The sequence below is a fragment of the Haliotis rufescens genome, unplaced genomic scaffold, assembly GCF_023055435.1.
Source record: "Haliotis rufescens isolate VD_foot unplaced genomic scaffold, xgHalRufe1.0.p SCAF_17, whole genome shotgun sequence".
In the NCBI taxonomy this organism is placed as follows: Eukaryota; Metazoa; Mollusca; class Gastropoda; order Lepetellida; family Haliotidae; genus Haliotis; species Haliotis rufescens.
The window spans coordinates 28,466,584-28,485,242 of record NW_025963857.1 but is presented as its reverse complement, the minus strand read 5'-3'; the positions used below and the strand labels follow the sequence as shown (position 1 = coordinate 28,485,242).

General features: G+C 38.9%; 1 protein-coding gene across 1 annotated transcript; it reads left to right on the top strand.

Annotated features, from left to right (window-relative positions):
• The first annotated feature begins 10 nt into the window (after positions 1-10).
• LOC124138608 lies at positions 11-2,536 on the top strand. The gene is made up of 4 exons (XM_046505343.2): positions 11-27; positions 503-604; positions 1,389-1,505; positions 2,404-2,536. Exons 2-4 carry the CDS (start codon positions 524-526, stop codon positions 2,512-2,514), a joined length of 309 nt encoding a protein of 102 aa, XP_046361299.2. The 5' UTR covers positions 11-27; positions 503-523; the 3' UTR covers positions 2,515-2,536.
• The last annotated feature ends 16,123 nt before the right edge of the window (positions 2,537-18,659 follow it).

The following is an 18,659-nucleotide window of genomic DNA, read 5'->3' as shown; positions in this document are numbered from 1 at the left end:
TATCCTTCTCACAGACGAGCATACAAGGTAAGGGTAAACAGTTCGATTCATTGATGTTTTGTTTTATTATGCCCCAAAGTGAGATTGACCAATCAGAGAGCAAAAGTACTAACCCCACATGAACACGTATACCGTAAGTAAAAATCCAAGATAGTTGTCGTAAGAGGCGACGTCATCGGTTGGTCAGGACTTGGTTGAAGGTTGTCATCGTACCTCAATTGCGTAGATCGATGTTCATTATGTCAATAACTGGATTGTCTGGTCCAGACTCCATTATTTACAGGCCGCCTTCACATAGCTGGAATATTGCTGAGTGCGGTTTAAAAAAACAGCAACAACAACAACATAAAAAAGAACAACAACAAAAAGACACTCATAATCAACGGAAACTTCTGCGTGTCTCAATGTTTATGGGATTAAATACAATTTTTGTTGGGTAAAGCGGTCGCATGTTCTTTGAAGGGAGTGATTCAGAACATTATCAACTGAACTGAACTTTCAGGCTAAGAACTCGTCAGCAACCATGAATACCGCCCGGACTGGTGTCTTCCTCCTCCTTGTAGCTGTTGCCATGGCTCGACAGGAGACGTATTTAGTGGGTGTCGTGAGTACACCTTAAGTTACCATTTCAAAAAACGATGTCTTTAACAATATGTAACAAGCCTGCATCTATTTGATGCTTGGCCAATTAGTAGTGAGTGTGTAAGTGTGCTTTAGACAATCTTTCAGTTATATCACGACGTGTTAACGTAATGTGGGAGGAAAGACTTCCATAACGAGGGACGGTTAAGGGACGTAACCCTACACCGACAACTGTTGTGTGTTTGACCATTGAGCCAGCGGTACCGCCGATCAATGTTTATAACTTGTTTAAGACTGGGTTCGATGCAAGAACGATTCTTGTCCCTGTTACTTCGGGTGGCCAAGACGTCAAATCGCTATTATGAGTTGCGTCTCTTGGGCACACCAGAAATCGATGAATTCGAATCCCGGTTCGACCCGATTATGTTTCCAGGTTTGTCAGCACCATACTCGTGCCTGAGACGTCCGGCTTTCCTCCAACACTAAGCTGACACGCCGTGATATGACTGGAATACTGTTCAAAGCAGCGTTAAACCCAACTCACTCACTCACTCACATATGATAGTATACATTTACCGCTATACATGTGTGCTAAAGGCATTGGTGTTTTCTGGTTGTGTCAGTAGATGGTCATTTACTTGATGGTATTGTATGTTTTGATTTAATTTTATTATTTAGTCAGAAGTTTGGATGGTTGAAATAATTAGGAGATAAATAAACTGTGTTGCAGTGTACAGCTAGGTTATCTAGCGGCTTAATTTGGAACGGCGATAAGGAAATATTACCTGTCATGTTTATCCTTTCAGTGCAAGAATATGTGGCAGAGATGTGAGATGGGAAACTCCAACGGTTGCTGTGCTGGGCTCTCGTGTCGGGGAAGTAACGGAGTAACGAGATGCGAGAGAAACTGGGGTAACGGTGGAGTGAGTATTCATCCTGAACATTTCTAAACTGTTCTACAGATAGTACAAATGCACCAATGCTTACGATACATAATATGTAATCAGTATCAGTTAGAAGCAACGAACCTCTTATGACTTATGATCAAAATCGTTGTAGGGAACTATAGGTATTAAAATATGATTAACTGCCATGTATGAACACGTTAACGACTTTCCGGTACATCCTCAGTGAAGTGCAGAGGTGGTTTGCATACTACAATCATGTTAATGAAGACACTCTGGGCGTACACTAATAAAACAAGAGTCATCAGGAGATGACTTATCCCCTGTTATTGGGCAATTCAGAAATGGAGTTTGGCTTTAATACCCCACTTTTAGTTCATTGCCATTGGATACCTTCAGTTCACTGAAGCAAAGCTAATGCTGTTCAGTATTTTTTGATATCCCAAAATCATCAAAAGGCGCCCGTTCACCACCCTACTGATCTGTACAGACAGTTTTATTCAGAAATGTTCAAGACTTTTGGAGTTCTGTCCTGGAAACGAGTACTACCCTCGTTTTCTGTACAGGTGCATCTTCTCGTCATTACAAAAACATAAAAACAATTTGTTTAACTATCCCAAATTATCAATAGGCTTCTTCACCACTAGACTGATCTGTATAGCGAGCTTCAACAAGAAATATTCAACGGTTTAGGAGAAACGGGAAACAGGCGGACGGACGGACATGCTCATCGTTTTATGCTCATATCGCTAAAAATGTGGTGCTGAAATGGGTTTAACGACGCTTTTGTGTGTGCATTTATATGTGTGGCTGCTTGTTCTAGTTCAGCCATGCAGACTTACGCTGGTGTTATAGTGCTAGCCCCCTGAGAGGTTCTGTTAATACTCAATTTATGGTTCCTCTGCTTGTATTTCAGTGCCGCAGCCGTAATGAGGAATGCAAGATTACCGGTGAGAACTCCATGAAATGTTGTGAGACCCTTCGTTGTCAACCGGGACCAATGAACAAAAAGATGATGTGTCAGTAACTACATTTACCACCTCTTTACCAGCAATCACATGATCACAGTTTATACTTGTACTAATTGAGTATGACTAATAAAACGTTGTGTTTTATAAACTGCAGTTGTTGTGAAATGAGAAAAGACCCCATGGCTGGGCTTGGCGTCTGTGTCCATGTTTGACGGCTTTTCAGTGGGTCAGATTGAATTCTATTTCTGCTTTAACATCCTGGTAGTTGGATGGGTGACCGCGTTAGGCAGCTAAACTCCTGAAGGTTTCCAGAGCTTTGGTCTTGTCCCACACTGATGCACCTGTAGCACAAGTGATTACTGCTTAGGCATGTGACTTAATTCGAAATGAGTCTTTCAGCAGTGAATAGGTACCCGGTAGGATATGGTAATGTGATATGGATGTTTAGCTTCTAGCGTCTCACAGGCAGCATGGATTGTATACTCCACAGGGAGCTGAGAAAGAAGTACACACTGATCCTCTGACCGGGCTGAAAATGTAGGCTTTGATTACGCTACGGGCGTGGATTCGGCGCATTATAAATATGCACATTAACAATAATATCATGTCCGTGGCAATGTTTGCGTCTTTGCGATGCGTTACATAGTCCTTTGTGTCGCTTTATGGTATTTAATCGGTAATCTGCATAGCGTTTTGTTCTACGATAACGAAGATGGCAATAGAGCACACTGGTGTAGCAGGTTTTGTATTAATTTAGTAATTAGTATAAGGCACGGTGCAGATGAATGAAACCATATTTGTCGAGACGTACATACATGCGTACAAATTCTCAGGAACACATCTATTTTTTGCACGTGTACATACGTGCAAAAATAGATGTGTTCCTGAGAATTTATATAAATTACACACTATCATACAGTTTCTTTAACCTTTTTTTCAATATGAATAAGAAGGTTCCATACTCAGTGAAAATGTCCGGATTAACCAAAACCCAGATTAATAATTTTCTGGATAAACGAATCAGGGGAGCGAAATAGCCCAAAGAAGAACGTTCGGGACGTGGCCATTAGGATTTCTGTACTAATATAGTTTCAATCTAATTAAACATCACGTCATTCACATGAGTTTTAACACATATAATTGAAGAAAAACGTATTATTTTTGTTTGTCCATTCTCTCTTCCCGGGGCTAGAGTGTCCACTAGCTGATATCAAATTATAGTTTTACCCTTTACCCTTTCAAGCCGTCTTTTCGTGACTCGATCTTTGCCACCCAGTGTAGATTAGATCACAAAGGCACAAAGGACGATGTAACACATTGCAAAGACGCAAACATTGACACGGACATGATAATATTGTTTATGTGCATATTTATAATGCGCCGAATCCACGACCGTAGCTCCTTTAATGAAAACGCGATATCCAATCAGATCGCTGTTCTTATTTTGAATGGCTTCATAAAGATGGCGACTACCATAGAAGATTCGAGATTTCGTCCTTGACAAACAAACAAAATTGACAGATTACCACAGTAAAGGTACTTATTACTGCTGCATTTCGGTCTCACAGTAATTGAGACTCAAAGGCTGCGCTGTGTCAAGTTCTTTTTGTTTGTTGTCTAACACTGCACTCAGCGATATTCAAACGATATGACGGCGGTCTAAAAGATAATTGAGTCTGGACCAGGCTCGCAAATGGGATACGATGACATGCATCACCACAGGTCAGCGATCCCTTTAGTCGTCTCTTACGACAAGCATGGCTTGCTGAAGATCAATTCTAACCCGGATCTTCACCGGTCTGTATCAAGTGACGCTACACATCCCTTTAAATAATATACTCAGCAGGAGTCGTCTACAAATAGTTCAGCATCACAGTCACTGCAATAAGCGTTCAGTCATTCGAGTTAAAATACAATGAAGTTTACACTCAAATGTATGAAAAGACACTATTACAGTGTACGACAAATGAGTAAAGAATTCGAAACTGAATTGTTGGAATAAGTGGCCATAGCGTGCTGATCGAGTCACGAAAATTTGGCTTGAAAAGGCAAGAGTGTAAACTTTTGATATTGGCTTGTGGACACTCTTGCCTCGGGAAGATGTCCCATTGTATGAGAGAAAGAGCGCGTTGCGTTTAACGCCGCTTTAAACTTTATTCCAGATACTGTTATATCACGGCGTGTCAGCTTAATATTGGTGAAGCAGGTCTCAGATGTTCACCATTTTGTTGAAACCCACGAGCACGGGTATGGTGCTGACAAACCTAGAAACGCAATCGAGTCGAAACTAATGATAGGTTTCAGGCGTTTCAAAGGGAGGCAACTCTGCATAGCGAATTGCAGCGCCTTAGACGACTGGGCAACCCGTGCACCCTCAATTGTATGAAGAATTTTACAATCTAAAATAGCATACATGTAACTAGTTTACCTTATTAGAACGGTCATTTTTTCAAATTTCTATCTGCAACATAAGAAACTAATATGTTATTCATGTCAGGAAAATATTTGAATAATGTGTTCAAAGTTCGTGGTGGATTAGTGTAAATGCGCGTTTCGTACAAATGGTAATGTGTCAGCTGGCCTTGAAACATTGAACAAAGCACACTGCCGCAATGCGTTGTTGAAATCTGATGCTTGACAAAAGGCCTTCTCAACTGCCATGAAGGCACGGGCGGCCCAATCGTCTAAAGTGTAAAGACTGACAATGCGTTAAGCCATACTCTCTCAATCAACAAGATGAGAACATTTCACACCCACGAGATGCATTCTACACTGGTGATTTATTTAGGAGACGTTATTTCTTCCTAGAATACTTCATGAAACATACACAGGCATTTTCTTATCTTGAAGTAACATGAGGTATAGGGGCCGTTTTTCCCATAGGCATATATTTATATATTTCAGAGTCTGGATATCTGGGTCGTCAATCTATATTGTTATTGTAAATTCAAATGTTAACACAAGATTTTGGTCAGTTCCGAATATCTGCCGAAACAGTTTTCATGGGGCAAAAAATGCAATACAGTGATGACATTGATATGAATGGATGGCTGAAAACTCCGTGATGACATTAGGTGTTCGCGAAAAGGGTAAGCATGTCCTTCTCCACAGGTAGCATCGTACGAGTGAGTGAGTGAGTATGGTTTTACGCCATTTTTAGCAATATTCCAGCAATATCACCAGAAATGGGCTTCACACATTGTACCCATGTCGGGAATCGAACCCGGGTCTTCGGCGTGACGAGCGAACGCTTTATCCACTAGGCTACCCGACCGCCCCTAGCATCGTTAGAGGATAGGAATAGAGGATTTAGGAGTCATGCTGGAGACATATGAATCATTATGTGGTGTGGTCGAAGATATTGAAGTCCATGTGTATGTGACCATGTACAGCATAGAAGACTTCAAGACATAGCTCATAAGGGAAAGTATAATACTACACGTCCCAAGTTAAGCCCGAAGTTTTACATCTAACTGAAACTAATTCACTTCAGCATGTTTCATATTTGTGAATTGGATTGAACAAACTCAAATGTTATAAAAGTGCGAATGTGTTTTTGTACGCGAATATGTGTGCGTGTGTGCGTGTGTGTCATTGTATATTGTCATCAATATCATATAAATTAGATGCAATTCAAGATATCAATTCTCCTTGTACAAATTGGGTAATTTGTGTGTGTGCATCATATGGGAAGCAAGGAAGGCGCGCAGTTGGTGCCCAAAGCGATGCCGATGTATCAATTCGTAAACTTCAAGTGACACTTGCTTTCAGCTTTTACAAATTGCCTTGAACCTCTGAGCCTGTGTGAATTTGTCAGTTAAGTAATAAATTGGCCAGTTTAATAATGAAGAACAGGTAAAATGACATGTTGGAATGTTTCAGCTTTCACCTTTTCTTCTTCTTTTCTCTACTCATTAATCAATATCAAAACACAGTGAAAGACCTAATCTACGGTTTCAATCCTGACATTTGGTGAATTTTAAATGGAGATTTCACAGACTAGATAGGAATGAATTGAAATCAGCTTCCCCGGAATACTTTTTATTATCATATCTGCTCCAAAAGGGAGCATTACCTCCACACTAAGCAGAGGAAGCGCGAGAGCACACATCAAAAATGCTGGGTGTATTGCTTTTGGTTGTGTCTACATCGGCATACCACTCCTTTATGAGGAGGTATACCTTTGAGCATTCAACCATGACTATATCGAGGGAAACGGTTAATCAAACCGCTTGGTCTGTAGATGATGGTTCAGCGGGCTTATTGAGGTGCATCATCCGGTGTCTCCGTGAGAAGAAGTGTGTGATGGTGTTGAAAGATCCAAGGTCTCTCAAGTGTTCAGGGCTGACAGCCAGACCGCAGGTGCCATCCGGAAGAAAAGATATTACAGCAGCCATTTATTCTGTGCGTCAACAAGGGAAAAAGCACGGTAGGGCTTCGATAAGTATATTGATTTTTTATATCAATTATATCAAATCTATATCAAACAATATTTGAGGTGATGTGGGATGAAATGGGGTTTAAGATTATTGCACTTATATAGCGACGTACGTGCACGTGTGTGTGTGTGTGTGTGTGTGTGTGCGTGCGTGTGTGTGTGTGTGTGTGTGTGTGTGTGTGTGTGTGTGTGTGTGTGTGTGTGTGTGTGTGTGTGTGTGTGTGTGTGTGCGTGTGTGTGTGTGTGTGTGTGTGCGTGTGTGTGCGCGCGTGTGTGCGCGTGTTTGTGTGCGTGTGTGGATGTTTTAACTAGTCCGGATTAATCCCGATTGATAGTGCTAGCCCACTGAGATACCATGCCGCAGTTACGCAGAATACGTCACTCAGACACAGTACCGGGGATCAAGCCCACGACCTTCCGCTCTCCTGGCAGACGCTCTAACAGCTAGACCACGGATGTAAACAAATATATGAGGAGGAGATCTAGAGGTATATTAATGTAACGTCATATCGGCAGTATTTCAACGATATCGTGACGAGAACGGTTATATAGAGATACGGATATATTTCAAAGGATAGTAAGATGTCAGCACAGACAGTATTTGAAGAATATCAACTATCTGAAGTGAATTTTTTCAAGAAATGTTGAATCAATATATCCATAGCATATACACACTTTCTGAGTAAAGTACAAATTCTCATACTTTTTTGGGTTGACTCCTGTCATTGCAAACACGAAAACGTCGTTTTTTTCCGTATATGGTCATTGGACGGAAAAACGACGTTATTTGGACGTTTTCAAACCATCGTTTTTCCGTCCAAATAACGTCGTTATTTGACATCGGAATTTACTGGGAGAGAACGATAGCGTTAAGCTCCTCCCTTTCTTGATTGACATTGTCAATCAAGCAACAGCGTCTACCGGTATTTCTACTTCTCAGATTTCATTGGTCAGTCCCCGCGTGTTAGATTACAGGCCCGCGTTTGACGCTGCACTCGAAGCGCTTAGCGGAAGTACTGAAATCAATCGTTCTGCGCATGCGGATTACTTAATGCCTTGACCAAATTTTCCGTTCTGTGCATGCGCGACCTCGCGTATTGTTTCCTAGATTTAATGTCACCACTATTTGACAATGGTTCATAAACACAGTCACGTGAAGGTTCGGAATCGTAACGAGTAACTCCATTTAAATTGAAGCGGATTCCCAGTGATATGGGAGATTCCAAGATGAAACTATTCTATGGCTATCTAGGCTGCCACCCAAACCGATCTAAACGGGACCCGATAGCTTATTGTATGCTATATAGTCATATGGAAGTGGACAAGAACTATACATTGTATTCCGGCCGATTGTTCTTGCATTTACTTTTAAGTCAGGAAAATATATATACTATTAGTATGTTACCGTTCTAAAGTCAACCTCTCACATAACATTATATTGTTCATAGTATCAAAGTTTAATCAACAATATCAAGAGCAGCGATTTAAACCACTGAAACGCCCAAACACAAGGCTGTTATCAAGCGCTAGTGCAGACGTGATGCATCGTAAAAACTGTATCGTGATGTCTTCAGAAATTCAATTATACTACGAGATAGTACGGCTAACGCTGACTCACCGGTGGAACAAAGACAATATCGCTAATACAGATATAACGTATTTGAATGTTAATACTAAAGACAAACAATCATTATTTTTGCAGTGACGATATAACACGTATACACGTTTATTGTTAACTTTCATCAATTTTGCTCTTCATTTTAATAACTTTGTTTTCACATATATATATATGTAGCAATACCCGACAAGCATGTCATACATAATTATGGGGCAGTTTTCAATCTTGTACTGACTTACCCTGGTGTTAATGAGCGAAGTTTATTGGCTTGTGTGTAAAACCCCGTTTTTCTGGTAATCCTATTATTACTTAGTTTATTTCTATCTAATGACACCCTGTTCTCTGGATCATGGCTCCGTGACTATCCATAACAATTAAGATGAACATTCAGTTCAAGTAAATGAATGAGTTTGTTTTGACGCTACAGTCAGTCAAAAAACCAATGCTGTGAGGTTTGATAACACACTTCTACCATGTCGAACATCGTGGATCCTCATTTTCTGCCTAAAGAGAATCATAGTTCATATGCTAATCCATCTGCGAATACCCTCCCACTCAAGATGACCTTACTTGTTGCTAAATCTATCATCTATCACCCTAATCTCACCCGCCCCCATCCCCCACACGCACGCACGCAAACACGCACACACGCGCACACACACACACACACACAAACAAACAATTGACCTAAATAACCTGGACAGGAAATACTGCTGATAGCCTCTGGTCAACTCAGCCGCGCCACCGCAGAATGTTCGTCCAACTCTGCAGGGGGCATTCTCAGTGGCTTCAAACGCGCTGAAATGTTTTCGCCTTGCATCCAAGATGGTGGACAAGTGAAATCGTATGAAATTTGGCTATTTTAGGTCCTATCTCTTTTTTGATTACCCAATAAAGTCAATTCATAGTTACACGGTTGTGAAGAAGCTTACAACTTTATAAGACTTATTCATCTCATTCCAAAAAAGCTACTCGCGCTCACATAAAGTTGTAGTTATTATGTCACTGTTTTATTTCTTTAAAAATATATTACATGTTCAACAATAACAATTAAGATGAACATTCAATTTCCGATATAAGTAAATGAATAAGTGTGTTTTACGCCACAATCAGTCAAAGACCAACGTTGTCCGGTCTGATGACACACAATCTACCAGGTAGCACATTGTGTACACCCTATCCCCATTGAAGTCTCCACTGTGGGTATTCCTGGGGACGAAAAGGCCCCATGTACCTAGGAATTTCATCAATACATTCATGCGCGGCATTCTCTGCCTAAAGAAGATCATATAGTTAACATGCTAATCCAACTCGAACTACCATCCCGCTCAAGATGAATGTTTTATGTAACATCCAACAGGCCCACATTTACGCACGCACGCACGCACGCGCACACACATATTTGGATTTACCAATCCCTGAATTGAGAAGACGTGCGTTACGAAGCTCCTCCAAGTCATCATCAATATCCGTATATGTCTGTGATATCATTACCCATTCAAAGCCGAATATACATTTATTGTGTTTTCTTGACAACAAATGTTATAATTGGGATAACACTTTCTGAGTAAAGTACAGATTCTCGTACTTTCTTGGGTTGAGCCCCGTCCGGGATTTGAACCCACACTGTGAGTGAGGCACCCAATCGATCTTACCCAGCCACCGAACCAAAAATGTTAGTCCAGATGACGTATACTTTCTGTACTCCTCTGACAAGAGAAAAATGGCACGGCTTCTATGACCGAAAGCTTTGAACCAACAATGCCTTTAAGAAAGTGGTCAACAGTAACACACATTATATTTGGATACCACCTTCTCAGTAAACTACATATTTTTAGGGTGGAGATCATAGACGTTGATGGTTGATTATCAATGGACAAATTAAAGCCTAAACTTAACTTATGAATGATTGGTAATGGGAAATGGACAATGGGCAAACGGGAGGCGGGGTAATCAGCGCCATGCCAGTTATCTGTTGGCTTCCCTTGTTGCATTCCCTTCTTTGCTATCTTTTTACTTTTGTTGTTCTTACAGGTACAAATATATGTTCTCTGCCTCATAGCATTTAATAATATGCACCTGATGAAGGAGAAAGTATATATTCCGAAACGCAGTGTTCCTCCGTTGACATCCATAAATATTTTTCCTTGTGTGTATTAGTTCTTAATGCCCTTCAAAGACTCAATCTAGCTTTGTTTTTAAATGTGGTGATATTTGCGTAGAATATAATATGGTCATGCCTATATACATTTGGGTCTTTGTCTACATAAGCATTTAGACATACAATTTAGAGCTAAGGACATTGCTAATTCTGAATTCTGGCATGAAGTACACGTCATAGCAAGCTGTGATCTTTATTCATACTTTAGATATTCGTAATGGAGATCTGTAACTGAAGTTTACCGTAATCTTCGGCAACTCTCACCTCCTGACCAGTTGAACGTCATAGTGCATTCAGATGCCATTGTAAAATTCCAGGCTGCCCCTCTTTCTGTGATGTTTTGACGGATGAAATCTATTGCGTTATAATAATCTCTGTTTGCTGATATATAATATGTACATGTTGTAAAATATTTACGATATTTTAAACGTGTAATTCGAAGCATATGCAATGCAATGTGAACATAAGTGCGGATGCACGAAGGCGGTTATAGTCATAGTTATACTGCGATGGATGTAGGGGAATGGTAGGGGGGTGTATGTATGTATGAAAGCACGAATACCGATACATGAGGGCGGATATAGTTATAGTTCGAATTGGGGAATGGTGACAGGATGGATTATGTATGAAAGCATGCGCATGGATCCATGATGGCTGACGTAGACATAATGGTGGGGAAAGAAGAATGTGATGTGTGAGTGTGTGTGTGTGTGTGTGTGTGTGTGTGTGTGTGTGTGTGTGTGTGTGTGTGTGTGTGTGTGTGTGTGTGTGTGTGTGTGTGTGTGTGTGTGCGTGCGTGCATGCGTGCATGCGTTGTGATACGAGGGTTGGCGAACATGTTGTCAGATGATTGTTTGAGTAAGTTAAGTGGTTGAGGATGTGGCAGGTATGAGTATTGATACATGCAGACTTGGGATTGGGGGACTGGGTGTGCCTGTACTGAGGTCTTTTGTTTCACTCACTTATAGTGTTTTCTTTCACTCAAATACTGTTTTACGCATTTTAATGACTGCAACTGTAGTGACTCAAAGGTCATACTGGCCGGGCATTCAACATATCTACCCCAACTACATACGTAGCCATTTTTATGGTGTACAATTCTTCTTCTACCTCACACACACACACACACACACACACACACACACACACACACACACACACACACACACACACACACACACACACACACACACACACACACACACACACACATTAATTGTTTTATTAAATGTATCTTCGAGAGTCAGTAAGAAACTAGAAATAACTGCCTTTGTTCTGTAAACCTCACCAAGTTTCAACTTTCGCCTCTTCCTTTGTGGACTGAGGTTTCACATTTGTAAAATGATCTCTCTTATCTGTCTGTACCATCAACTTAACTGCCCTCACCCCCTGCAGTTTTCCCGTCCCATATTGCCAAGCAGGTGACCCACAAGGAGGAATACCGCCCTCCCTCAGTCCAGTGATACTGTGCCTTGCACAATATGTTGGGGATACGTAGCCTTGCTGTGGGCAAACATTTTGTAACAATTTGGCAAACTTTGATATGTAAACAGCAAATATTATTCAGTTTTATTTCAACAAAAACGGAAACAATCGGATCCTACTTATTTTGTGGATACCATAACAATAAATCAAGCCAATAGATCGTTTGAGCTGGCATGAATATAAAAAATAATTAGCAAGTCGATAGTCATAATTCCCTCTGTTGGTCCCACGTGAAATGTTCTTCATGAATAGAATAGATGGCTGATAGACGTTCGACCGAATAATATCATTTGCTAACTTCAACTGTTCATCTAATTTCCATGAATGTATGTTACATAGTTCATATGTTCATGGGCTTCTTCACTAAATGTATAGTGTGGAGGACTACTTCACTTGAGGATAAGTAACATAAATAATGATGATAATTATGATAGTATTGCCATTATTATTCCTTCAGATTATTAAAAAAAAGTTATTATGTTTTCATAGAGAGAAAGAGGTATGGAGATTGTGAGATTATTTTTAGCATCGGATTTGTTAACATAATTCTTAAAGATATTATGTTTTGTTTGTTTATTGTTAAATGCTGCACTCAGCAACGTAAGGATATTTAAACATTACATTTAGGTTCAGTTGTATTTTTATATTTGTATCATTTTGCAAATGTTACAGAGACCTGATAAGGGATATATAATAATGTATAGTCGCTATTCTTAAAGTAAGAATATGTTAGATTTATCAACCAGAAATATTGCACACAAGAGGATAATCATATTTCATGACACTATTCAACGTCGAAGTCAACGATATTTGTGTATGTTATTGCTACATGACACGGATACGTCATGATAAAGCAATTAGAAATTGGCATTTGATGATATAAGATAGCTACGCGATAAATCACAAAGAACAAAGAAGGAAGCGATAATTATTTCACGATAAAACATTGTTCTATCATGACGTCATTTATTGAGATTCGAACATGCACTCGCAACTTGAAAAGTAAAATTTGTAAATTTGACCTTATTTTTGAGAGGTATGTGTCTAGTGAGTTGTTCCCAATAAATTTTGCTGGAGAATCCGAAAATGAGAGTGATATGACAATCGGTATTGGGAGAAAAGGTACAGATGATTGACGAGAAAATTGTGAGAATATGCGGGACCAAACTCAAATCCTAAAATGGTATTATCTAGCATGGCCGCTGTCGGATTCTATTCAAGGAATCATCATTATTCAAGTACGGGTAAATATTGTAAAGCGTGTATTGTTTCCTAATTTAACACCCTAAAAGAGGCTTACGTAATGTTGGTATCTCATATAGAAATAAATGAGTCTCGGTCGTTGTTTATCGTACAATAAACAACTCCCACTCGTCGTTTGTTTCTTAATAACATGACCATATACACTAACATTATATCTTTTCATGTTTATCGGTCAACAAAAGCGACATAAGCATTTCCATTATCATGAGAAACCCTTGCGAATTTTAAAGTAGCGCCAACTGCACCATTGCGACAACATCAGGAGCATGTTTCATGATTCATCATAATAAATGATGACATTGGATGCTCGCAAAAACGCGAGCTCATTCAGATCCACTAGTTGCACCCGCCACAAACACATCCAAAGGCAAGCCAATCGTTCACCCGAAAAGGCAGAGAATTGCATCTGATATCATTTTTGTCATTGATACGTCAAACCTGGAAATGCCGTCTACACGTCCAACACAAAGCCCAAGCCAGGACCCAAATCCTTCAAACCCGGCCAAAGTTCTGTTAATTACATACATTTCCCCCTAACCTTAAATAATCTATACTAGTTCTGAAGTAAATCGTATTTACCCGTATGAATCGTCTTATGTTATTTATTGCCGATAAACAGAATATGCACACTTTCTGAAAGTACTGTGTGATAAGTCACGCACCAAACCTATACTCTCGATATACATGCTGCTCTTACTTAAAAAAGAATATTGGGTTAACAAGATACGTATATTAAAGTACCATGCTTTCCTGATGTGCTCTCATTCTAATTTGAAATAATGGCATAAATAGTTACCACTCATCTTTCAATATTTTTCAAGTTTGGGTTAATCACGAACATATGTACAACATCTTTACTTACTTATCTTTATACTTAAAGGCATCAGGTTTGTCTGTCATAAGACCCCGAAACAAATATGTCCAACACAGCCCAATATTTGGCTCTTGGCTCCTTGTTCTTATATTTTATAAGTATTGTTTAAACAACTGTTTTTTTCTGTAAAATATGTTCATTTCAGAAATTAGATGTTATTCTAGCATTAGGTCTGTGGTACGTTCACTGCATCAGCATTACATTAAAACGATATTACATTATATAAATCCATACAGAGGAAATGCTTAACATTTATGTTCTAAGGAAGAGTGCAGGACGACTTGCTTTATACATATAAATGTGGACATATATGTATGGACATTTGGATGATACAGATATACCTCCTTAAAGATAGTGTTCGTAGATGACTGTAGAAAATGGAATAATTATGTGAGTAATCGGGTTAATACCACGTTCAGCAATATTTAGCCATATTGCGATATTGGTTTCCAACATACAAGACGGACCATGAAATTATGACTTGAATTTGGACCTGGCTTTCTGGTGTGATGTAACACCCCAGAATCTCCGGTAGAAAAAGGGCTCAAAGCACGAATTAAGATCACGAGATGATACTGATATATGCATCTGGACATATATTTGCGTAGTATTACTACCTTAATTCATCAGTATATATGTATTTTGCAAAAAAGGATATTATAGGATCGACGCTGACATGCGCATATAACCTATTCACCAGTGCTGTAATATTTCATTTCTTCTGACACATATCGACACGAGAAATTAGATTTAAATTTAAAAGGAGCCCGAGTGGGATAGAAATTTGAGTCTGAACCTGTTGAACAAGGCTTGTTTCATTTTGGGCTATAGCATTGCCGCAAGGCCTTGGCGGAAGGAAACACCTGTTTGCACCCATCAGATACCAATCACAACTTCTCTCTCCAAACGAAAACAAAATACGATAAATGTCGGAAGTGTATCCTTCTTATTTTTTATTTAGATACATGTTTTAACTTTAAAGTAATTATATGTATCTCATGTATTATTGGTATCTGTTATGCTGGTACCGTTTTGTTGCCATTGTGTAGCTTTTGTGGAGTTATTATGAATATCAAATACATGCCTTGAAATATGGACTTGTGAAAGAACTCATCATTGAATCATTTGCATTTAAATTAATGCATATACCATTTACTTGGCGTGTATGGACATATTATCAATCTACTTATACACACTTATTATGGACATATACAGAATTTCATTGTACTTTATTATTTAAAAAAATACCCGTGAAGATCCGGGTTAGAATAGGCATTCAACAACCCATGCTTCTACGAAGGCGACTTGGCTCGCTGACTTGGTTGATGCATGTCATCGTATCCCAAATGCGTAGATCGGTGCTCTTGATGATAATGACTAAATGTTTGGTCCAGACTGGATTATTTACGAACCACCGTCATAGAGCTGGTATATTGCTGAGTGCGGCGTTAAACAACAAACAATCAAACAAAATCTATATAATTATTAAACACCTTCCAACAATGAGAAATTAAACTTATATTTTCTAAATATTCTGTTATTTTTATAACATAATTTGATTCATAATTAAATTATTGCGTTGCTTTCTTCCCTGTCATTCAATGTGCATGTTCAAACCCCTAAACTTTTAATATTTCATTTTCATAAATGGCTACGTTAGTGCGTTGCCTAGATCTCTCGTTACCTACTCACAAGAATAGATTAAAATAATTTGTTTTACTATCATATTTCTGTTTATCTAATTCATAATACGAAATTGATAATTCATTTATAATAGTATAGATCATATTCGTGTATATCACTATCTGATGCTAAGGTTTTATTTCAGAAAATATAATTAATTCAAAATGTAGAAAAATACACAATTTGCCATTATTTGACTTTTAAACTGTACAAAGTATGATATAATGATCAGAATACCTGTAACGGGTAGTATTTAAGAAAGAAATATTTGTCGAGAAGTCCCATTTTTCAGATATGCCCTTCAGTAGTATTATTGCATATCTCCAGAGAGAGGTTTACATTGTAGTTCTCATTATTTGTGGATAATTAAAAAAGCAACATAGAAAATATATATGCTACCATGACGAAATAATACAGAGTATACATAACTCGCAATTCTATATATTCAGCAAACAGCCCAAAACCGAAACTCCACAACATATCCGATTACACTGATTAAGGCTGTCCCAGTTCTCCATGCGATACTGACGCCCGTTCGTCTCCCAGACCATACAGAATAAATTTAAAAGGAATCCAGCTCAAGTCTAGAACGATTTGGCAAGCCTAGATTGCCTTAATTCTATCCATGAAAGTAAGCATTAATAAAAAAAAAATATTGTTCTTGTCTGCTTCAGATTATATTTTGTAGATACTTATTTTAACTAGGAAAATTGTACTGACACCGGCGCGGTCCCTATTGAAGCTATCAATCAGAATTTCGAATTGCCGTCCATTGTTCGATGTCAATACATCGATGACAAGTGAGGATATCATAAAGTAATCGTTGATGCCGCGCTACACTTTGATAAAAATTATAATCAAGTTGACTGGTGTGTACATTACTACAGTGAACATGTACATGATCATGCCCTAATAATCAAATGCCGTAATGTCAAATACTAATGTATTATTGTGTGATGAATTTAACTGGATCAGTGGTAACATGTGATATTAATATTCCATCAATTTCTTTCCTGGTTGGTCCATCCATGTCTACAAAATGAAAATAATACAATTAAAATGGAGCATAGAACAATTCTTAATTTCAGGCTAGAGCTAGGGAAATCAAGACTTTCACAATCATTATAGACTTGAGTTGGTCTCATGTTTTACATTATTCTCTTGGGTCAACGTCACAGCTCATACCATACACTAACAAGACCAGCTTGCCCCCCGCCGCAGCGCCTGGATTTTGGTTATATCATCTAACATGGCCAACTCTGCTCTTAAGTAAACAAGAACCTAATCAGCGAGGGGTCCTTTGTCATCCCTATGTGGCTGCTTATGAAAATTTGATATCTTTTCCCAAAGACCTGGTTAATAATATATTTTCTGCTGAATATTCGAAACAAATAGAGTGAGTTGGTACTACATGTACATATGTATACGGTTCTATTTTAAATGACTGCAGCGCTCCATTATGAAAACAATTTGTTTTAACGCCGCTCTCAGCAGTATTCCAGTGATATATGACGGCGGTCTGTTGTATATGAAATATATGCAAATTGAATCTTGAATCTTGAAAGTTGTAACATGTCCGCAAATAAGTATCACATGCAGTATACAGTATATCAACTGCAATATACTGTATACATCAGTATACAGTGTGTCGCGAGCTCTGTGCTGGGCTGGAGCACACATTTCTAGACTAACATCTAGTCTCTGAAACGAACATATCGTACATAAAAAAAACAGTTGTTCAGTAATCTTAATAAAAATATAACAAAAAGGAGCCCAGTGACTCTCTTCATACTGCAGTGATCTAGACTTGCCAAACATTATAGACTTGCATGGGCTGTATTTGATATATATTTGTATCAGGGTCTGTAAGACAGACTAACACATTTCCTACGCCTCTCCCTTCGGCAAACACATCACGAGGGTTGCAACGAGGTCACAGGTCAGGCGTGCACTCGTCAGCTGTCTAATACGGTCAAGAGTAAGATCTTCCGGAAGACCACTGCACTGGAGGTATGTGGATTATTGAGGAGGTACTACATGTTTGGAACTGGGAGTTGAACACTAAGCACTTTTAGAGAAGAGCTCACAATAAAACGTTATGGACTCGAGGACGGACTTGTGTTTTCATTTCAAGACGTACATTTATCAGGTTGAACTTCCTAACTGTAACAATAACTGAACTTTACGCCTTTTATACACATTTGTGATGGGGCGACAATGCGACAACGAGACATATTTTGACCTTGAAAATGTCGCGTTACGGCATCGTCGCCCTTTTGTAAAATAAAGAAAAGGATTATCAAAGAGCGACAATGCGAAAAACGCGACAATGCGACAAATGGCCAATTGTCGCGCTTTTGTTAATTTTGACACGTTTTGCTTGTTTTTGTAAAGGCGTCAATGCGACAATGCGACAACGAGACAATGTCCCTTCCATAGTAATCCGTGCAAATAAAACTGAGTAATGAAATAGAAGTCTGACATGCCAGTTAAAAGATAGAGTGTTGCAGCTTCTGATTTCATAGATCTTCAAGAAGGGTTATCAATAATGGGATGGGTGATGAGTTCAACTGCATACGCTGTGATTAACAATAATGCTCCGAGTCAATACATTTTGTCAAATGTATGACATGTATTACGTGAATGAACATATTGTTTATACTCGTCCATGTTTTTGAC